We start from the raw sequence: 26,387 nt of genomic DNA, 5'->3' as shown, positions 1-26,387 counted from the left end.
TGTATAAGAGACAGGTCTGAGGTCATCAAAAGGCGCCGCGGCCGGGCTGGAAGGTGGAGGAGGTTTGGTGTGAGCTTCCCGGCAGGTAACAGCCGGGGCTGTTGGGCGCCCGAAAGGGAGGGGGTCGGCGGCAACCGTTTGTCCCACTCGCCCCCTTTGCCCTCAAGCGCCTCCGCACGTACCGTGTGGCCCCAGGAGCTGGCATGCTGGCGGTGAAGCGGCCACCGCCGGTGTTAGCTGCCGTTGTACGCGCTCCTTGTCCTGCCTTACCCTCAGCCCCGTGCTTCTGGCCTGGCGTGGCGCAGGGGGCCCCCGCTCCTGGCGAAGGAGACTTGAGGGGCAGCCGGGTGCCCCGTAAGGGCTGAGCCGCGAGCAGCTGAGCACGCCGGCTTCCCTTGTCCCGCAGCGTTTCCCACCTCCTGTGTCGGGCCGATCCGCCAAGCCTCCTGCGAGGCCCTTCTGGAAGTTACAAAGTTACCGTCCCTGCCTTCTGTTATAAACTGAGCTGCTGCAGCTGGAAGGCAGTAAGCAGTAGAGTGATCAGAATGCAAAATAGTAGGGGTTGTGCTGCCAGCAATACCTGTCATCTTTTTTCACATTATTTATGCAGTTTGAATCAGTGCCCTTCTTGTAGGACTCTAGTTTTAAGTATAATTTCCTGAAAGAACATTAAATGTAGTTCTGTTCAGTCTTCTCAAAGATTATTAGTAAGCTTTTCTGCTTGTTTGCCTCTGACACTTGGAAATGTATATGTGAAAGCTTAATGAATGGCATTTTGTAATTAATCTGTGGATTTCAGTTTTGTTGTGTGTTAGGTGTTTTACTCGTCCCTCACGACTCGGGACTGAGGTGGCTTGACAATGTCAGTGTTGTGAAGAGAAGACTTTTTCTGATTCCAGCCTTAAGGAGTTCTTTCACATTGTAGGTAGTATTTATAAATGACAGCTGCATTGAGGTGAAAACAATCATTCAGTTTCAGTATGGATTTGGTTTGGATGCTTCCTAAGTGTGAATATTTTCTCATGTTCATGTTTCATCTCCTTAAAGGAAGACACACACATCTTTTCCATGTGTATTTTGAGTGGAAATAAAATCCAAGGTAATTTTGCTCCTCTAATGCTGTTCAGCTCTCCCCAGAATCACTGCGGTTGAAGGGGACTGCTAAAGATCATCTAATCCTATGTCCTCACTCAAGCAGGGTTAGATATGGCTGGCTGCTCAGGCTGTGTTTGCCTTGGAATCATTTTGTAAAATGAAAAATTGAACATTCCATCCTTACACAAATGGGTAAGGAAAATTGTGGGCAGAGACTTGTAAAATGTTTAGGTGCATGTATTTGGGCTCTGTTTAATGATTTTAGCTACTTGGTCACTAATACAAAGAACTGCCAATGGACTAAAGAGTTTACTTGGAATATTAGGAGGCTCTTCCTAGCTCATTTACTGATAGTAAGTTATGCTTCTGTCTCAACTTCTGGTTAATTATGCATTTTTCTTCAGGAATGGGTATTTGGAGTTGAGAGGGAACTTTGAATTTTGGTATTTGCTTTATTTCACCTGAAAGAAAGGAGTTTTCTACCTTGACTTGTAACTCATGGGAAGCAACCTCTACTGCTGTAACTTGTTGGTAAAGAAGGTCTTCCATTATGCTCATTATTTCTGTAGTTTCTGACTTAAAAGGAGGCTTCTGGGAAGGCACCAATTGCTTTGTCAAGGGATATTACTAATTGTATTAAATTTCACATCAAAGCCTCATTACAATCTGTGTTGGTTTTCTTGTGATGCAGAGTGAGGTCTACAAACTCTTTCACATGGATTGGTTTACAGTAGTGTAACAGCAGCAAATGTTTCTGTTAGTTTGTTTAAGCCTTGCTTTCATTTATAGAAGAACTCATTCCTGCCTTAAAAAGGCTTAAGATAGCTTAGCTCTTAGGTATGTGGAATAAAAATAAGTTTGTAATTACCAAAAATTATGTATACATGTAACTTGATATTTAAAGAGTAATGTTACTGTTGATGCCGATGCTCAAAACTGACTTCTAGGTAAGATTTCTGTCTTATATTGTGTGAAAAAAATTCTAAAACTGGATTTGGAAGAAGCTTCCTTGAAAGCAGTTTAAAGGGAATTAGTTACAAACCTCTTATAATTATTAAAGAGAGTGTTTATCCAGAACTCTCCTTTTCTCTCCACTTAGCATTTAAAGAAATTAAAAAATGAAAAAGAATTGTAGGTTATAATTCTATCGCCTGCGTGTTGAAAGCATCTGAATTATTTTTTATGTATGGACAAAGCAAATTATGCTTAACTGAAGGTGAAGAGAAACCAAATGGCTTTATTTTGCACTATCTTTAACATGGGGATAAAAAGCTGGAGTAGTTTAAATGTGTAGCATCTGGATATTGACCAGTGACATGTTGGGAAAGTGTGTGGTGCTGAAATACTTCTACACCTTTTGAAGAAAATAATGAATGCATAATAAAACAAGTTAGTGTCTGTGCTTCAGACATCTTTGCAGCCCAGAATATTAGCTTAAATTACCAGTTCGGCAGCATGTGCTATGGCCTAGAGTGACTGCGCATGGAGATAACCCATCTCTGTTGACTGTTGTTCAAAGGGGGGTGATTCTGGCAGAATCAGCAGCTGGGAGAAATATCTTCAAACAGACCTAGCATAAATTTGTACAGTATGTCTGACTGTCCTTAGTTTTCTAGGAAACTCAATTTGTGTAAATATCTATTTAATTGCTTTAATTAGCTAGTATTTCAGAGAATGAGTTTGTGTACTGTCTAAAAAATAGAAAAGCTGAGATAGAAATGGCCTCTGTCTTGGGGATTGATTTCTGCTACTTGTGCCAGTATTTCTGCATGAATAAGCTTGTGCAACTCTGATTTTGCACAATAAAATATATTGGTAGAGTTTTAAAGGCATTAACTAGTTAACATATTCAAATTTTTTGGAACAGCTTTAAGTTGGGAATTTTCTGCGGCTTGACAGACCTCAAATACAGATCTGTAACTGCCTGGAGATCAGTTTTCTTGATCTTCTCTCATACAGTCCTCTCTTTTATTCTTTTTTGTTTTCTGAGATTTTGAAAATGCATGAAAACAAAAAGCTAGTGTGCTCTGAAATAAGAGGTATTTTGTGTATGCTTACAAATGAACATGATAGGCATAGTCCTACATTTTGCCATGAAGACATATCTTAGATGATTGCATTTTGCACCTACCTTTCACTGTCGTGTATTATGTCACTAGCTGATCTATCAGGAGTGCAATGAAATAAAGCATGTGCTTGGAAAGGAGATGGGTGAATCAGGGCATTCTGGATAGTACATTTCTAGCTTGTGACACTATATTATGGAGCCATCTATAATGACCATGTATCTTCTCTGTTTTTCAAGGGTTTCTTTTTTAGGTTTGTAAACCTTTAATTTGCTTCCACCTAGTAGTGTCTGTGCTGGACCTCTCAACAATTTCAGGTAGTTTTCTGATTTTCTCATGTGGATTATTAGTGTTAGAAAAGAATTAGACTGAGTAGTTATTAGCAATTGAAAATAACAGCTTCCTGGAGTAATGGAACATAAGTATCAAGTAGCATAACTGATCATTCTAGTTTTTAACAGGCTATTTACAGGTTTAACTAGACTGCTTTTCATAACAGTTATTATTCTCACTTTCTTAACTTACTATTTGTAATGGGTATTTTCCCAGAGTAGTTCAGTTCTTTTCCACTTTCACTGTAGGATGGGATTATGTTTCCAAATTCTTCCATTCTCCTGTCTCTTTAACTCACTTTCCTTTTAACTGTAACAACAAAACTGCATTACTGTGTATTTGTTACCACAGAGAAACATTTTTTGTTATAGATATTTTAGGAAGTTTGTTCTTTAACCTTGTCTACTTTGTAGCAGTGTTTTATTTTGCCTGGAAGCTCTTTTCTCGGGTTTGCTTTCAGAGGCATATGATTCTAATTCAGGCTGATGCTTTCTGTATTAAGTGGAGAAGCAATGTTATACAAATATCATTCCATGAAGGATCACTTCTCCCCTGTTTCCCATTCTTTGTGCCTTTTATGCAACCCTGTTATGCACAGATGATCAAGAGTGACTCTATTCATGTTGGCCACCATCTGCTATTATTGTTTATTCTTTTGCAAACATCTATCTTCTAAAATATTAAAACATATAACCAATTAGCTTTTCTTATATTTTTATGACTGCTGAAGTACATTTGGTAAGGAAGGTGCATTGAATGTGACATCTGTTTTTAAAATGTACTAGTAATTTGTTACATCTTTGTGTATAGAAGAATGACACAAAACAGTGTAAAATGATCATCAGGAGTAACCACAGGTAACGTTCCAGTACCTAATTTGTTTTCATGCTTAGAATTCAACTCCTTTTCTAAAGGTGATATGCATTACTTTCAAAAAAATGAAAACCAGGTAGTCATATTATGGACACAATATAACAAAAAATATTACAAAAGACAATGTTATGTAAGAGAAGTATCTCAAAAAATATATCAGAAATAATGTCTCTAGTGTCTTCTCTATGATGACAGTACCTTGATATGTGCATAAGGTAATGAGGAACTTGTCATATCAAATCCAAGGAATACTGTTTCAGAGCAGTGTATTCAGGAAACAGTGGTAAAAGATGAACTGTTTGCATATATGAAGCTTGGATATGTACAGAGAAATTCCAAGTTGTACAGCAAGGATATTGCTTCAGTAGTTGAGGTAGTATGTTTCTTGTATTATATGAACACCACAAGTACAATTTATTCTCTTAACCTGTTAAGGGAGAATGAAAGGAAATGCAGAAAGAATAGAAGTTTAGTTGTAAGAGTGCATTAGCTGGACCACAAAATAAAGTAAATGATACCAGTGTGCTTTGACATTTGTATGACACAATGCATACCAATGGCTTTTGATTGTCTGGAAAACACTTTAGAGGTATTTAAACCACTTTAGTAACAACCTGTGCAGGTTTAAGCCCTGGCTGAACTAGGACACAACCCAACATACATTACATCAGTGTTCAATAAATACATGAGGTATGAATATATAGGCAAGACTATATCTTTCATATTCTACCTCCTTCCCCAGTGAAAATGAGAAAGGTGTTGAATGACAAATGCTAGTCTCAGTTAGTTCCATGATCATCGATTGTTGCACAGCTACACTTTTTTCCCTGCTTTTTCCTTCTCATCTCTCTCTTGCACCTGTCATTACAACTTTTGACTTCTGTGAGTGCTCGCATACTTTGTCTCATCTTGCTGATTTAGGCATGTTGGACACCCTAGTGAGGGACAGTCCATGTGTAGATGTTAAACTTCAAACAAAGTATCATCATGTTTTTTACAGTATAGTTGAAATATCAATACTGATTGAAAACAAAGGTATAGATGCCTAGCATTTAAATATATGCAATTATATATGTATATGTTTTTTTTTTCCTGTTTAGTTGTAGGTTTCACAGCGGTCCTTTCCACAAATTTTAATTGCCTTTTTGCCCTGATATTACATTCTGCAGTAATTTTTATCCTCCTGTTTTTTGAAGTACATCCTTCCTTTATCAATTTTTGTTTTTTTTCACTCAGTTTGATTTCTGGTTTAATGTGATTCCTTTGTTTCATTGCTACAGAGTTGCAGTTGATCAATTGCCTTGATCTTTTACTTTTTTTTTTCTTGATACTAAAAAAGTGCTCTGTTTAAGTGGCCAAATAACATTTCATTCTTGTCTTTTCTTCTTGGATAAAACTGAGACATTCTTTCAGGGTGGTTGGGTTCCAATATTTGATAAGCCAAGCACAGCCTGAAGGAGGAGCAGATACCCATCTTGTCTGGAATGCAACCATTTATCCATGTATTTTAATGTCATAAAATTAACAATGATGTTGAAGACAGTGCATCTGTTCATCTCATGTCAAGTTAATTCTTATGTAACATGGCTTTGGACCCAAATGAAACATTTAAATTATCTATCTCTTAATCAAGTGACTATCATATATATGCCTTAAAATATTTCTATGAGATTGCTCTAAATTCTGAGTAGCCTTATACTGTTTTTCTGTATTGCAAATGGTGTGTGCTTTCCAAAAATGCATCATTTTACCATTAAATTTCTTGTTAATAAAGCAGGTGTAAATAAAATAGGAATAAAATGCATTGCTGTTTTGCAGCTTTATTAATACTTACTTGTAAAAAAAATCTGGAAAATACATTGTGTTAGCACTGACTACTTATTTTCTATAAATTTTCATCTGATGTGAGTCTGAAGTTGTAGGAGGAATAAAGATAGTGTGTGTTGTTTGTATTTTATAATCACTTATAATTTTACAGAGGGAATTTTATTGCATATATACCCAACTGATTTAATGCGTACTGGTGTAACATTACTCATACATAAGAGGGCACACTAAGTCCTCTGGTATAGAATTACAGAAAACCTTTTCAGTTAGGGTAAATTAATATCTGCAAAGAAAATAATAAAATCACACATTGATCATGGTTCTATTTATAATTTTTTAAAAAATGTTTTGTATTAATATTTTATGTATGTTCCAGAAAATTTAACTAATCTTATCTTAAAGTCCTCTTGATTTAGTTCAGTGAATATTATGAAGTACTGTAACTGAAGATTGCACTGTTGTTGAAGCTGGTTTAAAGAAAATAGAAAGTAATCTAACTTGTCAAAAGATTGTAAATGCAGATTAGAAGATTATAAATTATATATCCCAGTTAAGTGAAGTTCCGGGACTTATATACAAACATGTAATGATCTGAAAAGGTTTTAAAAATTCTTACTAACTTTTGATACAGATCTTTCCTGTTCATATTGAAGGTTTTATTTTGTTTTCTGTCTTTGAAACAAGCACAGTGCTTCTCTGCTTCCATCCCTAAAACTTATGTATGGGCAGAATCTTTTTAAAGATACATTTATGTCACTTGAATATTTTTGTCCTTGAGCTTCATATTAATTTATTACTGAAGTAACAGTTGATTTAAGTTTTAAGGACCGTTTTCCCCATGATCTTTTTCATATTACTGTTAGCTTTGTAATTCTGTCGCAGAGATTTTTATCATCGTTAGAGGAAGTAAATAATTAGACTTCACTATGCATTTGGGCTTCTGTTCATCTCTCCCCATTCCCATAGCCCTCTTCCTAAGAAGACATCTAGTGGCCCAGTCTCAATTAAAAGTGTGAAGTACTGTCTCTGTAGATCTGTATCACTGGAAACCCGTCATATATTTCACAGAAGATGTCTTAAGGTGCCGTTAAAAAGATTTATAAAGAATTTTCTTTCTAAAACCAATCAATGTAGATAATGTTGTCTAGGCATCTTAATTTTTACAAACAACTAACGTTTTTAAGCAGCCACTCTGTATACTATATGGAAGATCACCCTATAGCAGTGAAATACACAGTAAAGCTAAATTCTATGTTGAAAATAAACCACTGACTTTAGAAACAGAGATGTAGTCTGACTACTTCTAAACATATAATCTGTTTTGTGGATTTCTGGTTAACTTGACCCTGGAGCAGAAGAGTAATATTTTGTTTTCCTCTTGTTATTTCAGCTACATTCTAGACTTCTCCTGAAGTCCTGGGAGTGCGTTTTGGTATACTCATTCTTTAAATGATGTATTTCTATTCTTATTCTTTATTTGCTCCTTAGCTTTTAATATACTGTTTCAGTTCAGCAACAGCAACTAAGCAGCTCTGCAGAATTAAAAATTACCATTTTTTGTATTTTTGAAAAAGTTAGGTCTATGTAATGTAGTATAATATGGAGTGTATTTGTATTTGTAAGACAGCACAATATCTTTTTGCTTGTCTTTTCTCTTTGCCTCTCTAAGAAGAGTCTGGCTGCATTTTCTGTACACAATCCTTTAGGTACTGGGATATAGCAGGTGATCTAACCGCTTTATCTCAAGGCTGACCAGACCCAGTGCTATCAGCCTCTCCTACATTTGTGTGCTTCAGCTATGTTAGTGGCTATGCTAGGCCTATTTGGTCAATGAAATTGCAGTTTTTCAATACACTTATTATAAACTTAGTTTCTTTCCAGAGGATTAAGTGAATTGTTAGGCAGTTTGTGAATATTTAGTGGAAAAAAAATATGCGGTAGAGGCTTGTCAAAAGTTAAAAGTTGTTTAAAAATAATCTGATTGGTTTCTTTTACTGAACAACTGAGCTATTAGAAAATGAAGAAATAGTCTTGCTTTGCCTTTGAAAGGACTGGTCCTATATATACTTTCTTTAATTTGCTTTTGAATTTAATTTTTAATTTAATTTGCTTGTAATGTCAAAACTCACCAAACAAAACTCTCAAGACCATCTTCAGCATTCACCAGTGATTTAATTTTTAACTCTGAGAGCATTTTAAATTTGTTTCAACATACTTAAATGTAGTTGAGACTGTGCTGGATTTTGCTCAACTTTTGATAAATTTGGATATGGCCTCATGCTGGGTTTAAGTCTGTCCCAGTCTGAACTTCTTCCCAAAGAGTGATCATACTGCATCCACAGCTGTGTTTTCCTGCCTCTTCCCTTGAGTTGTCTTCTGCACTTGTAGCTTCATAGGAAGGAAGGCTGTGCAGAGATCTGGGGAATAAAGACACATTTCCTGTCGTGGCATCTCAGGCTCAGGTTGGCTTAGTTTTGTTGTGAATACACACGGTTGTGCTTTATGCTTGCATTAGTCAAGTGACTGGATGGGATCAATGTGAAGAGGTTACAAGCACTTTAGAATTCAGTATGTAAGTAATTTTTAAAAATGAACTGAAAACATTGTTGAAATTCAATCACAGTACAAATTATTGCAGAAAGAGAAGTTCAGTGTGCAAATAAAAAAATAGGGATAAGCTCAGGGAATTGGTTTGTAGTTATAGCAATATCAGTTCAAGTTTAATAGAGCAAACACTGAGATTTAAAGGCTGAGGTTGCAAATAAACACCACTTCAAGCTTAGCAATACAAGTATTTATTGTCTTGTTGGGGCTCTGCTGCCTCTGTGGATCTGTCGCGTGACCACGCTGTGTAAGTGGTCTTAATTTATTATGGGTAAAATGAACTATTTTGACTTGGAGTACACTTTAAATTTTATTTTAATAATCTGCCTTTTCTGAACTGGTGTGTTGAGTAATTGGAGAGATGGAAGAGTGACCTCCAAGTGGAGGTAGGGGTCAAAAGGTGTGAGAAGTAAATAAGTGCTTCCACAGTATAACTAGGTTCTCTTTATACAAAACTTCAGGGAACATGAATTTACTGAAGCTTAGGAAAAAAATGTTTGCAAGCAAGAATGTTTAATTAAATATTATGAAAAAATGGATCATGCCAACTAGTGAAACTGATCAGTTCCCTTCTGCAGAGGTATTTAAAAACAATAGAGGAGTATTTCACATACTTCTGTCTCATCTCAAGGGAAAGAACAAGATTCTTCCAGTGAGGACTCTTCCAGAAAATATAATTAATCTATCAGATATGATGTGTATATATATAGTAGTAGAGGTGCAAAAAAAAAAAGACCAAAAAATAAACCAGATATACCTTGAGAATATTTAAAATAAATCTAGTGTTTGAATGACATGGGTGAGAAAGGCCAGATGTGATAGAAACAACACACTTGGCTGATGAAAATACATTTGGATATGAATGAAAGGTAACCTGACAAAATTCTTTCACACATACAGGGCACATTTTAAATAGCTCCCTGCATGTGTTTGAAAATTGTGGCTTTTAATGAGTACTGGTTATGTATTTCAAGCAGTGCAGATATTTAGAGTCAGGTTATGAACTTTCTAAATATTTTAAAGGAAACAAACTAGACTAGTATGCAGTTAATTGGGGCAAATATGAATAGGAATGGTCAAGAGCTTTGAGTCCCATGCCTTATCAACACTGGAATGTCAGAGAATGATGTAGCAGGAGTATTCTACTAATAGCTGCATTGTTTCATATAGCTAAATGTTTCCATATACAGAGCTCTGTGCATTTTTTAATGTCTCTTTGCTTGCCCATAAAGCAGAGAATGCTGTGGTAGTGTGCTAACCACATACTCTTTGCAAATGCATCATGATAGCTTTTAATGAAATTATCAAGCCATTGCTCAAAACCACCTGATTTTCAACTTTCACAACCTGACATGCATATTTATATTCTCTGAAATGTTTAATCTGACACTTTTATTGAAGTTTTAACACTAAGAAGTGTCAGCAGTTGAAAAATCTAATAGGGATGTAGGAAGCACCTAATTACTATTATAAAGCTAGCATTATATGTGGCAGTTTCTTTACAGGTCTATAGTGCTAGACAGAGTTGTGACTAAACATTTTTTCAGGACTTTTTTCTTCTAAAATCTGAATTTAGATAGTGTTAAGAAATGTTTTTATCAATTTTCTTATTTTGCTATTATACAATTTTATATTGCAGAGAGTTAGGCTTCTGCTATTCAGCACGTAGAAGAAAATCTCTGGTTCAGCTAACAAGCCTTGCTAATGAATAATTATATACTTCTCAGCAAAGGGTTTTATCTCTGCAGTTTAAAACACATTCCCAGTGGGTTTCTGAATTTCTAGAAGAACTTTTCATTATCACATTGATAAGGAAATCATGGCAATGATGAATGTAGAGTCCCTGCCTCAGAGAATGGTAGTATATAGTGGAGACACAAAATCAAGGAGAGAGCTTATGTAATAAATGATCAAAGCAATGACACTCATAGCAGCTTCTTTCTAATTTGTCTTGTGTGGTGTTTTGCTATATGCTGTGTATGCACTATTGCTGCTGGGAGAAGGGTGTTGAATTGTGCTTTAGCAGAACTTTTGTGAATGAGTTCTTCACTAAGTTAAGAACTGTTCAGTGCAAGAATGTTAGTGGACAATTTCTTTACAGCAGAATTAACAGACAAGTAACAGCATGTGAAGCATATCTGATGCTTATTTATCATTCCAAGGTTGACTTTAAGATTCTTCTACTGCTTTTTATCATTTACTTTAGGCTTTATATTACAGAAATAGATATGTCTAAATTACTGTAATTTAAATTATGCAGCTATGACCAAAAATAGTTTTAAGCTAAGCTCTAAAAATGATTATTGTTTGGGGTTTTTTTTTGTTTATAGTATGCTTCTGATATTTCTTCATCTGTACAACTACACATTAGTATAAAACTGCCTGAAACAAACACTGCTTCTGTGCATGACCATGAAACACTAGAGAACAGGGAAAGGAAGAAATGTAATTTATAATTTCTATTCTGTTAACTGTGGATTTTTGTCATGTTGTTTAATGAGCAGTAATTCTTTGGATGCTGCAGGCATAGATCAGATAGTATAGAAGTGACATTTTAAAAAAAGTCAGGCTTCTTGCTTGTATACATTTTTTTCCTCCTCTGAATTCAGTGTATGTATGTTTGCAGTTGGATATTGAAAAAACAGTGCTGAAACTTTTATCAAATATGTTTGGTTTAGCTAGAAGCAGGTACAATATGAACTATCAGATCTGCAATTAACATCATGTAGACAGAAAATCATACTGAGGATGTGTATCCCAAGACTGACAAATAAGCTTATGGACATATATGACCTTGGTCATCTTCAGTGTTCTTTTTAATGCAATTTTCCACCTGCTGTTGCACATTATACCATCTGAAGTCTTTATACTCCACATGTGAGTAGTGGAGTTTGCTGTGCCTTCAATAATGTAACTCCTACTTTTAAAAAGCTGAAATTGGTGAAATTATTACAAAACATTTAAATGAAAAGGATGCACGATTACCCTGTCTTAAAACTGTAGTGTGTACATTCAATTTCTTTCGCACTTGGGAAAGCTCTAAACAGGACTATCTCCACTTGCTTGAGACACCACCTCACTTCATAGGATACAACTTCCTGTGTGAGGGTTTAGTAGAGAAATATAATTTGTAACAGAAGTATGCTTTGAACAGAAGATGGAGCTTTTTGCTAATTCAATATCAATATGAAATTATCAAAATACAGTACAAAAATACAAAGATAATTGAATAGGTTCCCAACACTGTCAGAATAGAATAGTGTATCAGCTTCTTTGTTGCACAGTTCTGTTCTGTAGACTCCTTAAAAATATTTCATTAAATAATTCTTCAGAGTTTCAGGAGCCGAGACACCTGAAAACAGCCATTTAAATTCACTTATTAGTGCTTGGAGATAGGCTACCTACAGTTTGAAAGCTGAGATATCTGAAGTTAAGGAGATTTTGAAACAGGATTAAACAGACACAGTGTTACGTCTGAATTAACATTTAGTGTCAGAGGGTATGCAGTAATAGTTGTTACTTGCCTATAAGTGTGTTTCTCTTGTCTGTTGCTCTGTTTGCAAACATGATCTGATATGTCATCTCTGCTAAACACAAGTGTTGATCTGAAACTTTCAACTGTAGAAAAATAATGTCTATTCTGTGGGGTTTTTAGCTTCATTGGCTTTTGTTTTCAATTGTCTCTCAAATGTCATGGCCTTCATGTTTTGTTATTAATAGTTTTAGAGAGGATTTATGTTTATATAATTTAATGTTTTGGTAATGCTTCAATTGATTGTGGGTTGGGGTTTTTTTTGTTGTTTTTTTTGGTTTTTTTGTTTTTTTAAATTTGGAGGGAATTTACTTGTCTGGCACTATTTGTCACCTCTTAATCTGCCCTGTTAAGTAATGTTAAATAAATCTGACAGTCCTAAATACAAAATAAATGCAGTTTTGTTGGCATTGAACTGCAGTTTTACTATTTATTTTAATGTGTTCAGAGATGCTTCTTAACATGGTAGCTGAGAATTTAATGTAAATTAGTGTAATTATCATACTTTTGAGGTGAGAAATTGATCACATCTTCAAATGGGAAAACAGACAACCAGATATAAACACTGATAAGCAGTATAGCACAAATATTTACTGTTAGTATAGTACTCACATTTTATAAAGTATATCGGTATTATATTGTAATTGGTTTTCAAATGATAAAATATAAGTATTTGTGCAAAACAGGAATTCTTGAATGCTGGTTCAGTGTTAGGTTTTTTCTCCACTAAGTAACTTTTTTTCTTTTTTCTACCACCAATATTTAGCTAACTTGTCAGAAGTCATGAGGTTTTGGTAGTTAGAAAAAAATCCAGATGTCAAGTTCAGTGTTATGTCCACAGACATCACAGATGCATTGCTCATGTTGCAGCATCTAGAACCTCTGGTTGCTTTGCTGATATTCCCCATTAGGTGTCAAAATAAGGACCCGATTGTAATGGCCATATGCTATTTATAGAAAGTGCTGATTCACCAAGCTGAGATTTGTTGAATCTTCCCTCAGCCTTTCTTACAGGTGTTCCTAAATGCTTTAGTTCCACTTCTCTACTGTTTTCTGGACTTCCTTAAATTAAGTAGAAAGCAATCACTATGATGATATTAGGTACCAATATCCATTTCAGGGTACTTAATTCATCACCTTCCTCTGTTTTTTTTTTTTTTTTTTTTAAAGTTGAACTGGCAAAACACAGATCAGTGTTGCACATATATCCACAAAGATAAGTAATCTTTGGAAAGTCACACTGCAATCACTGAGACTCTGCAGGAGCTCATGAATCTGTTTTTGGATCCTGATACAAGGTTGAATTGTGAAACAGATGTACACATCAGTTACAGCAGTGTAATATGCAAAGTGTTTTCTTGCAAGCATGTGAAGTTTGAAAGCACTCGAAATAGTAATGTTACAATGAATAAGATGATGATTAAATTTGGAGAACTTTGGGGAAACTCAGAGAATAAAAAGTATCTACTGGAAGCAGTTCAGAAGATGCAATGAGTGTCTCTTGCAGGCAGTCTTCAAATTATTCTGAATTTATTGGGATATTTCAGTGAAAGAGGGCCTTCTGAAGTGAGCTTGGTGCTCTCATATGTTTGCAAAAGTGCAGGAGGATTGATACAAATGTGAAAGAAGGATTCTTCTCAGCTTGTCTTCAAAGCCATCCATGTAAGCGCTGTTTCTGAGTGGTAGAAAGCCATCAAAGAAGGGAAATGTTTTGCTATGTTTTATGCGCTTTGTGTGAAGCTAGTTCAGGGAACAGTACAGATGATTTCTTGGCCCGAGTCTTTCACTTACTGATGCTAGCATGCTAGCACTTACTGATGATAGCATGCCCTGGATTCCAACAAAAAAATAGCAAGTCTTGGGGGAGTCTGGGTTCTCCTCTGTGCTGACTTTGGACACTAAAGTCTATGATGAGGCTCTGAAACAACTGAAACAATATCACAAGGGATATTTGTTCACTTAAGGCACTTAAAAACAGACTTGGCTGCCTATCAGGAAAGTGTCACTGAACTGGCTGGGAAAGAATTACAGATCTTAACAGTTGCCTCTTCCTCTGATTTCTATTTCTAGTCTAGAAAGTAGACAAAAAGGACTTAAGTGAGCTAAAAGTGCATAACTTCAGCTCAATGATCATAACAAAACAGAGAATGCATGACAGACTTCTATGATGAACTTCTGCCTGTTGTTGCAACAAATGTTGATACATTTTAATATTTTTTTTGCTTTTATAGGTATTTGCACATTTTCCACTGAAATCTTTTGTCTTCTGTAAGATGCTATTATCCTGAGAGTTAATGGGTTTCAAACTATTAAGATGCAATCATATACCTTAAGTATTTTAACTATAAACTTGAAAATTCTTCATGAGTGTTCTCAAAGGAATACTTGAAATGCACTCACAGTAAATTGTCTTATTTTCTTGTAATTTGCTAGAAGTGCTGATATGAGAACACTTGTAATGTGGAAAGTATATTAATTCATGGAGATACTTTTTATGTATGAAACTATTACTTTAAAACTTTAAGACAGATGTGATTTAGGCTTACTCTTAACTTAGAATCACAGTAGAAAAATGATCACCATGATTTGAGGTAATGCATTTGAAAAAAAATACAGCAACCTTTAAAACAGTCTGTGCAGTAATAAATTAGATGTTGCATAATCACGTATATTTTCTAAAGGATTATTGTGAGTGAAGAGGGTCAACAGGAGGCCTGTAGTGAAGTTTGTTTCTTTCAGTTTATAAAAGCTGTCTATAAATTCTTTCAGTTGAGATCTTTTCTGAAGAATAAATCCAGTGGTTCTTGACAGCAAATCCTGAAGCAACTAGCTTGATGCCATTCTGTAGAGACACAATCACCCTTTGGCTATACATTTTTAATACAGGCAACTGGACTTTAAATAACTTCTAGATTTCAGAAGCAGTTTTGAAACAATTATCTGATTTATTTTTGTTTTGTTTTTTAATAGAATGTGAGAAGGAGGAACTGCAATTAATTTCAACGCTGCAATATTAATCAGAATTATTTTTGGCACTGGAAGTCTGAATATCCTTGCTCTTTATGGAGACATCATATGTAAGAAATGACTAAGGCTTTGTAAAACTGTTGCCCAATAGACTGGAACATGGAGGCACAGTTAGACCCGATGAAGGATGACTTGCCATTAATGGCCAACACTAACTACATGCTTGTAAAGCACTATATATTGGACTTGGATGTCGATTTTCAAAGTAAAGTTATTGAAGGCATCATAGTTTTATTCTTTGAAACTGGGAGCCGGTACAGGAAAACCAGCAGTACTGGCAAAGAAGGCTGCCAGTCACAGTTCGATGAAACCTGTAAAATAAGGGCATCTGGACCCTACCATGTTCCTGTGACAAAAGTGAGTGCCTGTTCATCTAAAACAGAATATAATGATTTTGCTATCTGTGGTAAAGGTGAAGAAGATACTTCTGATAAAAATGGTAACCATAGCAACGAGGAACAGGCTTCTGGGATTTCTAATTCAAAGGACTTCTTTGACATAGAGAATCATGGGAAAAAGGATTTTCTGCTGGTATTGGACTGCTGTGATTTATCTGTGCTAAAGGTTGAGGAGGTAGATGTAGCTGCTGTGTCAGGCATTGAGAAATTCACAAGGTCTGCCAAGCTAACTGATGATTCAAAGGAGCTGGAAAATCTCAGGAATCAGATCGTACATGAACTTGTAACTTTACCTGCAGATCGCTGGAAGGAACAGCTGTACTATTTTACTTGCTGCAGCCAGGCACCCGGCTGTGGAGAGCTTCTGTTTACTACCAGCACCTGGAGCTTGGAGATAAGGAAATCAGGAATTAAGACTCCGACAGACTTTCCTCATGCAATAAGGATATGGTACAAAACTAAACCAGAGGGAAGATCTATTACATGGACTACAGACCAGAGTGGCAAGTATGTTAACTATTACCTGAAAGCTTTGCACACTTTAATTTTAAACATAGGTGCAAGAATGCAGGCTCATGTAATGCTGAGCAACTGTGAAATGATGAGCATTCTCTTCCACTGTTTTAATTTCATCCTTGGTTTGAATCCTGTTGCTGTCCTGTAGGGGGACAGACAAACTCTCTGCTCAAGAAATCCCAGTCGTCTTGCAGACCTCAGGCCTAAGTGATTGCTTGCTCATTCTAAAAAAAAAAAAAAAAAAAAGGAGTAAGTGTGTGTAGGGAAAAGGAGATTATCACTTAGGGGGAGAGAAGGTCTGCATGACAGGTTATTTTCACTTTAATACTTTGTGTTCTTTTTGCTTCCTGGCTTACAATTGATCATACAGCATACAGACCAGTATACATAATATTTAATAGAATTGCTTTACAACTAGTCTTTTATCAATACTTTAGTAAGTTTAGAGATGCAGTATTTTCCTATTTGGTCTCTCATAATCTGCTTTTTAAATCTCCTTCATTTATTAAGTAAATTGTATTGATGATAGCAAATGAACTGCAAACTGAAACTGCAAGAAGAATTGGCATTTTATCTAGCGTTTGTAAAAGTACACAGTGCTGTACAGAAATCTTCCAGATAATCTCTTCAGAGGAGGGAAACTACAATCTACTCTTGACTTCTACAGCTGCAGTTGTCTTACTGTAATGTTCAAAGCTGTTTTTAAATGGCTGTTAGTTCTTTATACCTAAAAAAGGGAACAAAGTTGAAACATGAGGAAGAAACTGGTCTGAATTTTCATTGCCAATCTAGAGTTACATGGTTACCTTTCACAGAATCACAGAATCATCTAGGTTGGAAAAGACCCTGAAGATCATCCAATCAAACCATTAACCCAACATTGACAGTTCCCAACTATACCATATCACTCAGCGCTATGTCAACCCGACTCTTAAACACCTCCAGGGAAGGGAACTCCACCACCTCCCTCCCAGCCCATTCCAACGCCTAACAACCCCTTCTGGAAAGAAATGCTTCCTAATATCCAGTCTAAACCTTCCCTGGTGCAAATTACCTCTTGTCCTGTCACCTGTTACTTGGTTAGAGACTCATCCCCAGCTCTCTGCACCCTCCTTTCAGGTAGCTGTAGAGGGCGATGAGGTCTCCCCTCAGCCTCCTCTTCTCCAGACTAAACACCCCCAGTTCCCTCAGCTGCTCCCCGTAGGACCTGTGCTCCAGACCCTGCACCAGCTTCGTTGCCCTTCTCTGGACACGCTTGAGTCATTCAATGTCCTTTTTGTAGTGAGGGGCCCAAAACTGAACACAGGAATCGAGGGGCGGCCTCCCCAGTGATGAGTACAGGGGTCAGATCCCTTCCCTGTCCCTGCTGGCCATGCTATTGCTGACACAAGCCAGGATGCCATTGGCCTTGGCCACCTGGGCACACTGCTGGCTCCTGTTCAGCTGGCTGTCCATCAACACCCTCAGGTCCCTCTCTGACTGGCAGCTCTCCAGCCACTCCTCCTCAAGCCTGTAGCGCTGCTGGGGGTTGTTGTGGCCCAAGGGCAGCCCCCGGCATTTGCCCTTAGTGAAACTCCTCCAGTTGGCCTCAGCCCATGGCTCCAGCCTGTCCAGGTCTCTCTGCAGAGCCTCCCTACCCTCGAGCAGATCATCACTCCCACCCAACTTGGGGTCACCTGCAAACTGCCTGAGGGTGCACTCGATCCCCTTGTCTAGATCATCAGTAAAGATGTTAAACAGGAGTGGCCCCAAAACCGATCCCTGGGGGACACCACTCGTGACTGGTCACCAACTGGATTTAACTCTGTTCACCACAACTCTTTGGGCCTGGCCATCCAGCCAGTTTTTTACCCAGCAAAATGTGTGCCCATCCAAGCTGTGAGCAGCCAGTTTTGTCAGGAGAATGCTGTGAGAAACAGTGTCAAAAGCCTTGCTAAAGTCAAGGTAATTTGAACAATTGAATGCTGCATCTGAAAAGAAGCATTTAATTACATATGCTAGCATTAGCACTTCTACCAAATTGTACAATTATGCTTGCTGTATTCACCTTCATAGCTTTCATACAGGTAAAAATATTTGCTGAATTATTTAAAAATACATTGATATTTTAATCTAATAATAAGATAACATAGAGATGTTCAACTAGACAGTTACAAAATATTTTTAAAAGGTAAGACACTTAAACTGGCTAAATATATATCACGACATGATAATAATTTGTTAAGGATATCATTTCATGTATTCCAGTATTTCCTCCTTTGGAAACTTAGCACAAGATTAACTCTTTCTAGAGTGTTTCCCCAAAACTGCCAATCATTCTTCAATATCTTCTAAACCCACACTTTTTCCATAGCTTTCTCAAGAAAATAATACACTTGGACTAATTCAACCCATTCCCTTTACTTCCCAGAATTATTTTTTTTCTGTATATCTGATATCTAGGGCTCAACCTGAAATAATAAATGTGTGTGCTTGTCCAATTCATCTATTTATTCATGTATGCCAAGGCAAATAATGCACAAGTAGTTTACAGGGTTAGGAGCCAGTACTGAAAGGTTTCAGTGTCATGGAATGTCTTTCATTGATGTCATTCATATCAAAGATACTCTTTCATTCCTAATACCACAATAAGGAAATGAGTTCCATTCCAGTCATTCATTAATATCTACAAAATCATTAACTAATTTATGATCAAACTAGAAGTGGCAATAAGAGGGGTAGAAAAAAGGTGGGAGGAATCTCCCATTAGAGGTGAATGCACAAGGCTGTCTGCTAGGAAACATTCCTCTTTAATTTTAACCCCAGTCTGTTTAATCTTTTTCTTAAACAGTAAAGAGATGGGATCCCAGGATATTTTAACAATAAGGACTCTTGACAATGATCATGAGAAAGCATTTAATTCAAATATACTGGTAGCCATGCTGATGCTGAATCAACACTGCTACATACTCCTAAGAGTTAGGCAAAACTGCTTAAACACCATGATGATCTGACGAAAAGTTTCTCCTTTCCAGTAATGAAAGACGTTTTATACACATTATTCCCTCCACAACGTGGTTATTATAGTGTCTAAAACAAGTTATTATTTTAAGTAGTCTTATAATACTTAAAATTAGTAAAATACTTCAAACAAATGTATAATTTTGTTAAAATTGCAACATTACCTTCTCAGTTTGAAACCCCAGTGGTATATTGTGATAGTGAAAAACTTTGAAACAGAACTGCTATTTGTTTATGGTAAATATATTAGAAACTTTATAGTCCACACTTTTTTTTTTCCTATTTTAATAATTATGTTGAGCACTGTTAAAAGTTACCTGCCAATTTTAAAAACTGGTATAGTCCTTGTAAGTATAACTTTTGGAGAGAGAAAAAAGTGTGTATATTTATACATATATATATATGCATACCAACACATTCTCACGCACATACTCTATTGCTCTATTTTGCCCCCCCTTTTAGTATTTCTGCATAAAGACCCCCAAAGGCATGTTATTACAAAAAACCCAGGTTCTAAGGCTAAAGAAAAGCTTCCTTCTTGATTGTTAATGTATCAACAGCCCAAACAGAGATATGCTGAAATTCCATGTGTTCAGTTCCTCTACTGAAGCAGAAGTGCTGCTGTTCTAACATCAGGTTTGCATACACATATCTTAACTTGCCTAAACTCAGCACACAAAGCTTTGTTTTAACAGGGTTTTTTTGGTACTATAATACATCATTGTTTAAAACAAATAAGATGGAAGTCTTTATTAAATACTGCATAGGTTAAATTCCAAAATATTGTACTAGTGTTAAATTAAAGGAAACATATTGGAAGTGGCCACACAATGCTTGTACTTTGTTATTCGCTTCACTTTTTTTAGGTGTTAGAACCACAGATTATAGATTCCTCTGGGAAAGGATTTGACACGCCTAAAAAAGCACCATAGGCATAACTTGGAACAATTTAAAGAATTCCCCTATGAGAATATAAAGTAATAGTACTTCCATGATACATTATAAATGGGCTTTATCTTTAGAAAGGGAAGGAAAGGTATGACAGCATTTTGTACAATGAGTTTTACCACTACATTTATGGGTTCATCACATACAGAATTAAATTTTTAAAATGTAGAAGGAAGATTCTGACAACTGTGATATGAAAACTCACTTTCTGACAGGCATTAGTTTCTGGAATACCCTACAAAAGACTGGAAATAAGCCAGTTTGAGACTATTTGCTGCCATCAGATTGCCTAACCCACATCAAGCCATCTTTTCCTGCTTCATTACTGATTCATAGAATTCCATGTGTTTGTGTACGACTGACATTAAATGTCTCTAAAAAAGAACAACACTTTACAGTGGAAGGAAAAAAGTAAAAACTAAAATATGTTAGAAGCTTAAAAGAAATCTTCCAATACTCAAAAACAATGCACAAAGCCAACACATAGGGGAGTTCTATACCAGTTGAGTGTTGCTAAATTAGTCAAAGAATTTAAGTAAGGGGACATGGACATGTTGTGTGATCACAGGCGATTGCCCCTACCTTTGCATGCAGTAAAAACTAAGACTTTTCATAACTAAAAATACTGTAGAGTTTAATTTCCTAAATCCTACCAAAACCAACTCCTTGGGGAGTGAGGATGGGAGGGGAAAGGGGAGGAGGTAATGAACATGACTGAAACATTCCTGGACTCGATGCTGCTTATGGTTTAGCTGTAGAATTACCTAACTACCAGATGTAGCATTAAAAGGCCTCTTTTTTCTCCCTAATCTGGATGCCAGGGAGAAGACTCTTAATTTCTATTAGCATAACTGAAATGCCCCTCACTCCAAAAAGGACATTGAATGACTCAAGCGTGTCCAGAGAAGGGCAACGAAGCTGGTGCAGGGTCTGGAGCACAGGTCCTACGGGGAGCGGCTGAGGGAACTGGGGGTGTTTAGTCTGGAGAAGAGGAGGCTGAGGGGAGACCTCATCACCCTCTACAGCTACCTGAAAGGAGGGTGCAGAGAGCTGGGGATGAGTCTCTTTAACTAAGTAACAGGTGACAGGACAAGAGGTAATTTGCACCAGGGAAGGTTTAGACTGGATATTAGGAAGCATTTCTTTCCAGAAGGGGTTGTTAGGCGTTGGAATGGGCTGGGAGGGAGGTGATGGAGTCCCCATCCCTGGAGGTGTTTAAGAGTCGGGTTGACATAGCGCTGAGTGATATGGTATAGTTGGGAGCTGTCAATGTTAGGTTAATGGTTTGACTAGATGATCTTCAGGGTCTTTTCCAACCTAGACGATTCTGTGATTGTATCACTGAACTGCATGGTTCCTCATTTGACATAAATAATGCATTTCTGTAATGTGCAGTTGAAGCACCTAAGGTAGATAGTGGTCTTCTGTTTTCTCTGCCAATAGTCAATTATCTCTAATCTGTGCTACCATTTAAACAGGAGCTATGGGTATGAAATTAAATTTTGTTTAAACACAGTCTAGTGGTACTTCTTAAGGTGTTACAGAAGCAGTATTAATAGATGTACAAGAATGGAATACCTAAGGAGTGGTCAGATGTGTGAATGTTGAAGAAACTTAAGGATATTGCATTTGCCAAAAATACAGGTCAAAACAAATGAAAACGTATTGTTAGAGGAAGAGTGGAACTACAATTGAGCAGTATTAAATTGATTTACTTTGTATAAAATGTGTGTCTTAACGTTATTTTCCTTGATTCCCAGTTTTGGCTGTACCAAAAGATAAAACTTTTGAGAAGGAGACTGTGCATGCACTATGTGCAAGAAGCAAGACTGATATACCTGATGTGGACCACAAATTAGTGGTCAAAATTAAAAAAAAAAAAATTACAGTGAAGTATCAGTTTAGAAATATAGCTATATAGCTGTTTGAAAACCAACATAAGAGTAACATATTACTGAAAAGTCAGTGGAATCACTTATAATCATATTTAATACTTTTAAATTGGAGAGTGGTTTGAAAAAGTCATGGGTAGTTATTGACTGGTGTTTTATTATCTGATGACAATCACTAACACCTTGCAGATAAATTGATAAAGCAGAACAAAAAAGTTGGTGTGATTTAGGTGTCAGGAAATCCTGCTGCTTTGTGGAAATGACACTGTAATTTAGAGAAACAAACAGCTGTATCAGCAGTGATTTTACAGGGAGTGGCTTTGTAGTTTCAGGAGGTTGCCGCCTTACATCCTTACATGGAGATGGACCTTGAAGAAATAGGGAAATTATTTTTTTTCAAATACAGGCGTGGTGGTTTGGCCCTGCCAGGACTGGAGACCACGTTACCGTTGTCTCTCCCCCACCCTCGGACACAAGTAGGGCACAAATCCTGCGTTAAAATAAGAAGAAACTTAATACAACAGTGTAATAAGCATTCTGAACAACAACATTGTTACAACAGTAACAATGATAACAACAATAAACAGCAGTAACAGTAAACAAGACAAAAGATAGAGAAATACAGTAATGGTTACAGACAGCTCGCTCGTGTGTTCCCCGCACCAAAGCCACAAAGGAAAAAGCTTCCCGCGCTGGACCTGACATCAGCATGGTATGAATAACCCGGCTGGAGATCCCTTCCCCGTCTCTGCTGGGGAAACTTAACCCTATCCTAGCTGAACCAGGACAACAGGAAAGGACTAGAGTTGCTGAGCTGGGCATTTTCCTTGAGCAGACATTAAAGAAAACAGGTTGACATGGCTGAGCCTTAGGACATGATTCAGGTATTTAATGGCAGGTATATTAAAGAAGACCTGCAAGTTCCTGTTTGGAGAACAGAGTATCAACTAAACATTTATTATTAGCTTTAAGTTAGTAGCTTAATTTGTTATTATAATTGATATGCTTACATGGGAGAGGGAGCTCTGCCAAGAGCTGGATTGAACTGTTTTTCTTACGTTATGAAAATATATGGAATACTGGTGAGTTAGGATTGCATGAATCAAATTTTCCTCAGATTCCTTGACTCTGGGAGATTACTGAGCAACAGACAGCCTCAAGTCTACCCCTGGAGCAAAACCAAACAATACCACAACTAGTACTTGATTTCTCCAGTATCTTTGATTGTTGGTCACTGGGAATTACTGGTCATAACATTGGCCAGATGAGGACTGAAGACATATTTTGTGTTTTGTTGATACTTTTTTTTCCAGTGTTGCAAGTAATTAGGCAAATAGCCTGAATTCTCTGCTTATCTTACTTTTGCTGTATTCAATTTCCTTATGTCTTCCAAACTATGGTGGCAAAGATGATGGCTGGCATAAACAATGTGTTACATAAATAGATGATTTGAACTTTACAAGACCATTAAATGTGAAAGAAGAGAGATGGAAAGGGTAGATAGTAGGAAAAAGGAAAGGAAATGTGAAGTTTCTTGCTAGCCATGGTAGGGATAAATCAGAAAAAAGGCAAATTTTCTATCAATTAACAAAAGCAGTCCGAAAATAATTATTTGTCATTGCTATTCTCTGATGTACCTTGGTTAGCTAGTAATTTTTCTTTTTCTCGATCAGGTGAAAAAATCTCATCCATATCAGGACAGGAATTATGCTTCTGGTCCTCTGGAATTATGCTGCCTGACCTAGAACAAATAAAACTGTCAGCTGCAATGGGTGTCCTAAAGTAACACTGCACTATTACCAATGTTGTAAAATGAAATTATAACTGTAAATGGAGTATAAAAAAATCAACAAAGTAAAACATGATTTGTCATGGGAAGCTAAAGAAATCTGTGGAGGTATATTTTAGGATGAGAACGAAATAGATTAAAAATTCCAGTGAAAGAAGAAAAGGTGAAAAAATCATTATTACACTTTATAAGCACTCCTCTCTAAAGCAGAACAGGAGACTGTTCAATGTTAGCTGACATCTCGGTTGATGGTGTGCTGTCAGTGAAGCCTACACACAGGTGACCTTGTACTGAATGTATGAATATCTAATTAAAAGCTGATGTAATTGTTGTTCTGATAGTTTCCTCCCAGAATTTAGAACCTATATGTTTCATTATTAGTTTCTTAGTGACTTTGACATCTTTTAATACATTTTGGTTTGAAATAATGAAGCTAATAAGTATATCCAGACAAAAATGGTATTAAAACAGGTGAGGAGTGGAAGGGAGGTTAAGTTTTAAAGAAAAGGTTATGTACTTTGACCAGTCTTTCTCTACTTTCTAAATCCCTTTTTACTTGGGCCTTAATTGTAAAGACATGTGACCTACCTGTGTACCTATTTTAGGATTAAAATGTTTTAGGAAAAAAAGCTAGTTATGTATTATTTCTCATAATGAGAGGTTTCCTGATGCAATGTGAAAGCTATTGGACTGCTTGAAACTAAGCCTGTAGGCACAGCTTGAACACTAGCACTAAGCAAATCTGTTCATTGTGTTTCATTTTCCCCATCTGCAAATTGTATTGATATTATTTGTAAAACACTTTATGGTCTGCAGGTAAAAAGTGCTCTTTGAGAGTGAAATAACATTAATGGTCTCTGTAGCATCTGTTCCGTGTTATGTTTGTAGTGTGTTTGACACAGTGTTGAAACATTATGCTTAGTACTGTTCTGCCATCCCTTTTTCTCAGTCACTGTGGCATTTTCCTCCAAAATTTCTTCAGGATATGAAAATCTTTTATATTGCTCTTAAGACTGGATGTTACTAATAGCATCCAGCAAAACAGCCTTAGTTTTCATGAATGAGGAACTGTCCTTTCCTCCCCATCCCCTCTCAGCACAGATAGGTTTTAGGGTAAATAATATGTCCAGTATCTCTTGGCTAACATTATAAGGAGAAAGCAGAACCTCCTAAGAGATGAAAAAGCAAGCTCTTCCTTTTTCTTGTGAGCTCACTGCTATGCACTGTTTCTTTTTCTGGGAGCAAATCCAATAACTTTATGTATATCAGAGTTGTTTACAGATTCAATTTTAGGAGATTAATTCCAAAGAAATAAAAGCTAATTAGACTTGTACAGACGGTACAGATCGGTGTCTTTTGCATTTAGCTGTACATTGTGTCTTACGGTGTAAAACATAACCAGTAGACTTTCTTGCCATCCTTTTTCCTTTCCTTTTTCCTTTCCTTTTTCCTTTCCTTTTTCCTTTCCTTTTTCCTTTCCTTTTTCCTTTCCTTTTTCCTTTCCTTTTTCCTTTCCTTTTTCCTTTCCTTTTTCCTTTCCTTTTTCCTTTCCTTTTTCCTTTCCTTTTTCCTTTCCTTTTTCCTTTCCTTTTTCCTTTCCTTTTTCCTTTCCTTTTTCCTTTCCTTTTTCCTTTCCTTTTTCCTTTCCTTTTTCCTTTCCTTTTTCCTTTCCTTTTTCCTTTCCTTTTTCCTTTCCTTTTTCCTTTCCTTTTTCCTTTCCTTTTTCCTTTCCTTTTTCCTTTCCTTTTTCCTTTCCTTTTTCCTTTCCTTTTTCCTTTCCTTTTTCCTTTCCTTTTTCCTTTCCTTTTTCCTTTCCTTTTTCCTTTCCTTTTTCCTTTCCTTTTTCCTTTCCTTTTTCCTTTCCTTTTTCCTTTCCTTTTTCCTTTCCTTTTTCCTTTCCTTTTTCCTTTCCTTTTTCCTTTCCTTTTTCCTTTCCTTTTTCCTTTCCTTTTTCCTTTCCTTTTTCCTTTCCTTTTTCCTTTCCTTTTTCCTTTCCTTTTTCCTTTCCTTTTTCCTTTCCTTTTTCCTTTCCTTTTTCCTTTCCTTTTTCCTTTCCTTTTTCCTTTCCTTTTTCCTTTCCTTTTTCCTTTCCTTTTTCCTTTCCTTTTTCCTTTCCTTTTTCCTTTCCTTTTTCCTTTCCTTTTTCCTTTCCTTTTTCCTTTCCTTTTTCCTTTCCTTTTTCCTTTCCTTTTTCCTTTCCTTTTTCCTTTCCTTTTTCCTTTCCTTTTTCCTTTCCTTTTTCCTTTCCTTTTTCCTTTCCTTTTTCCTTTCCTTTTTCCTTTCCTTTTTCCTTTCCTTTTTCCTTTCCTTTTTCCTTTCCTTTTTCCTTTCCTTTTTCCTTTCCTTTTTCCTTTCCTTTTTCCTTTCCTTTTTCCTTTCCTTTTTCCTTTCCTTTTTCCTTTCCTTTTTCCTTTCCTTTTTCCTTTCCTTTTTCCTTTCCTTTTTCCTTTCCTTTTTCCTTTCCTTTTTCCTTTCCTTTTTCCTTTC

General features: G+C 36.5%; 1 protein-coding gene across 1 annotated transcript in view; it reads left to right on the top strand.

Annotated features, from left to right (window-relative positions):
• The first annotated feature begins 38 nt into the window (after window positions 1-38).
• Window positions 39-26,387, top strand: part of CZH9orf3 (chromosome Z C9orf3 homolog) — a 202,202-nt gene continuing 175,853 nt past the window's right edge. Inside the window, exons 1-3 of the mRNA XM_026866039.1 lie at window positions 39-85; window positions 1,500-1,626; window positions 15,301-16,258. Of these exons, the coding sequence (XP_026721840.1) occupies window positions 15,457-16,258 (802 nt within the window). The 5' untranslated portion in view covers window positions 39-85; window positions 1,500-1,626; window positions 15,301-15,456. The remainder of the gene's footprint in view (window positions 86-1,499; window positions 1,627-15,300; window positions 16,259-26,387) is intronic.

Source organism: Athene cunicularia, assembly GCF_003259725.1.
Source record: "Athene cunicularia isolate RWA chromosome Z unlocalized genomic scaffold, athCun1 chrZ_part2, whole genome shotgun sequence".
Classification (NCBI taxonomy): Eukaryota; Metazoa; Chordata; class Aves; order Strigiformes; family Strigidae; genus Athene; species Athene cunicularia.
Note: the sequence above shows the minus strand (reverse complement) of the source record. Positions and strands in the feature narration are given on the sequence as shown.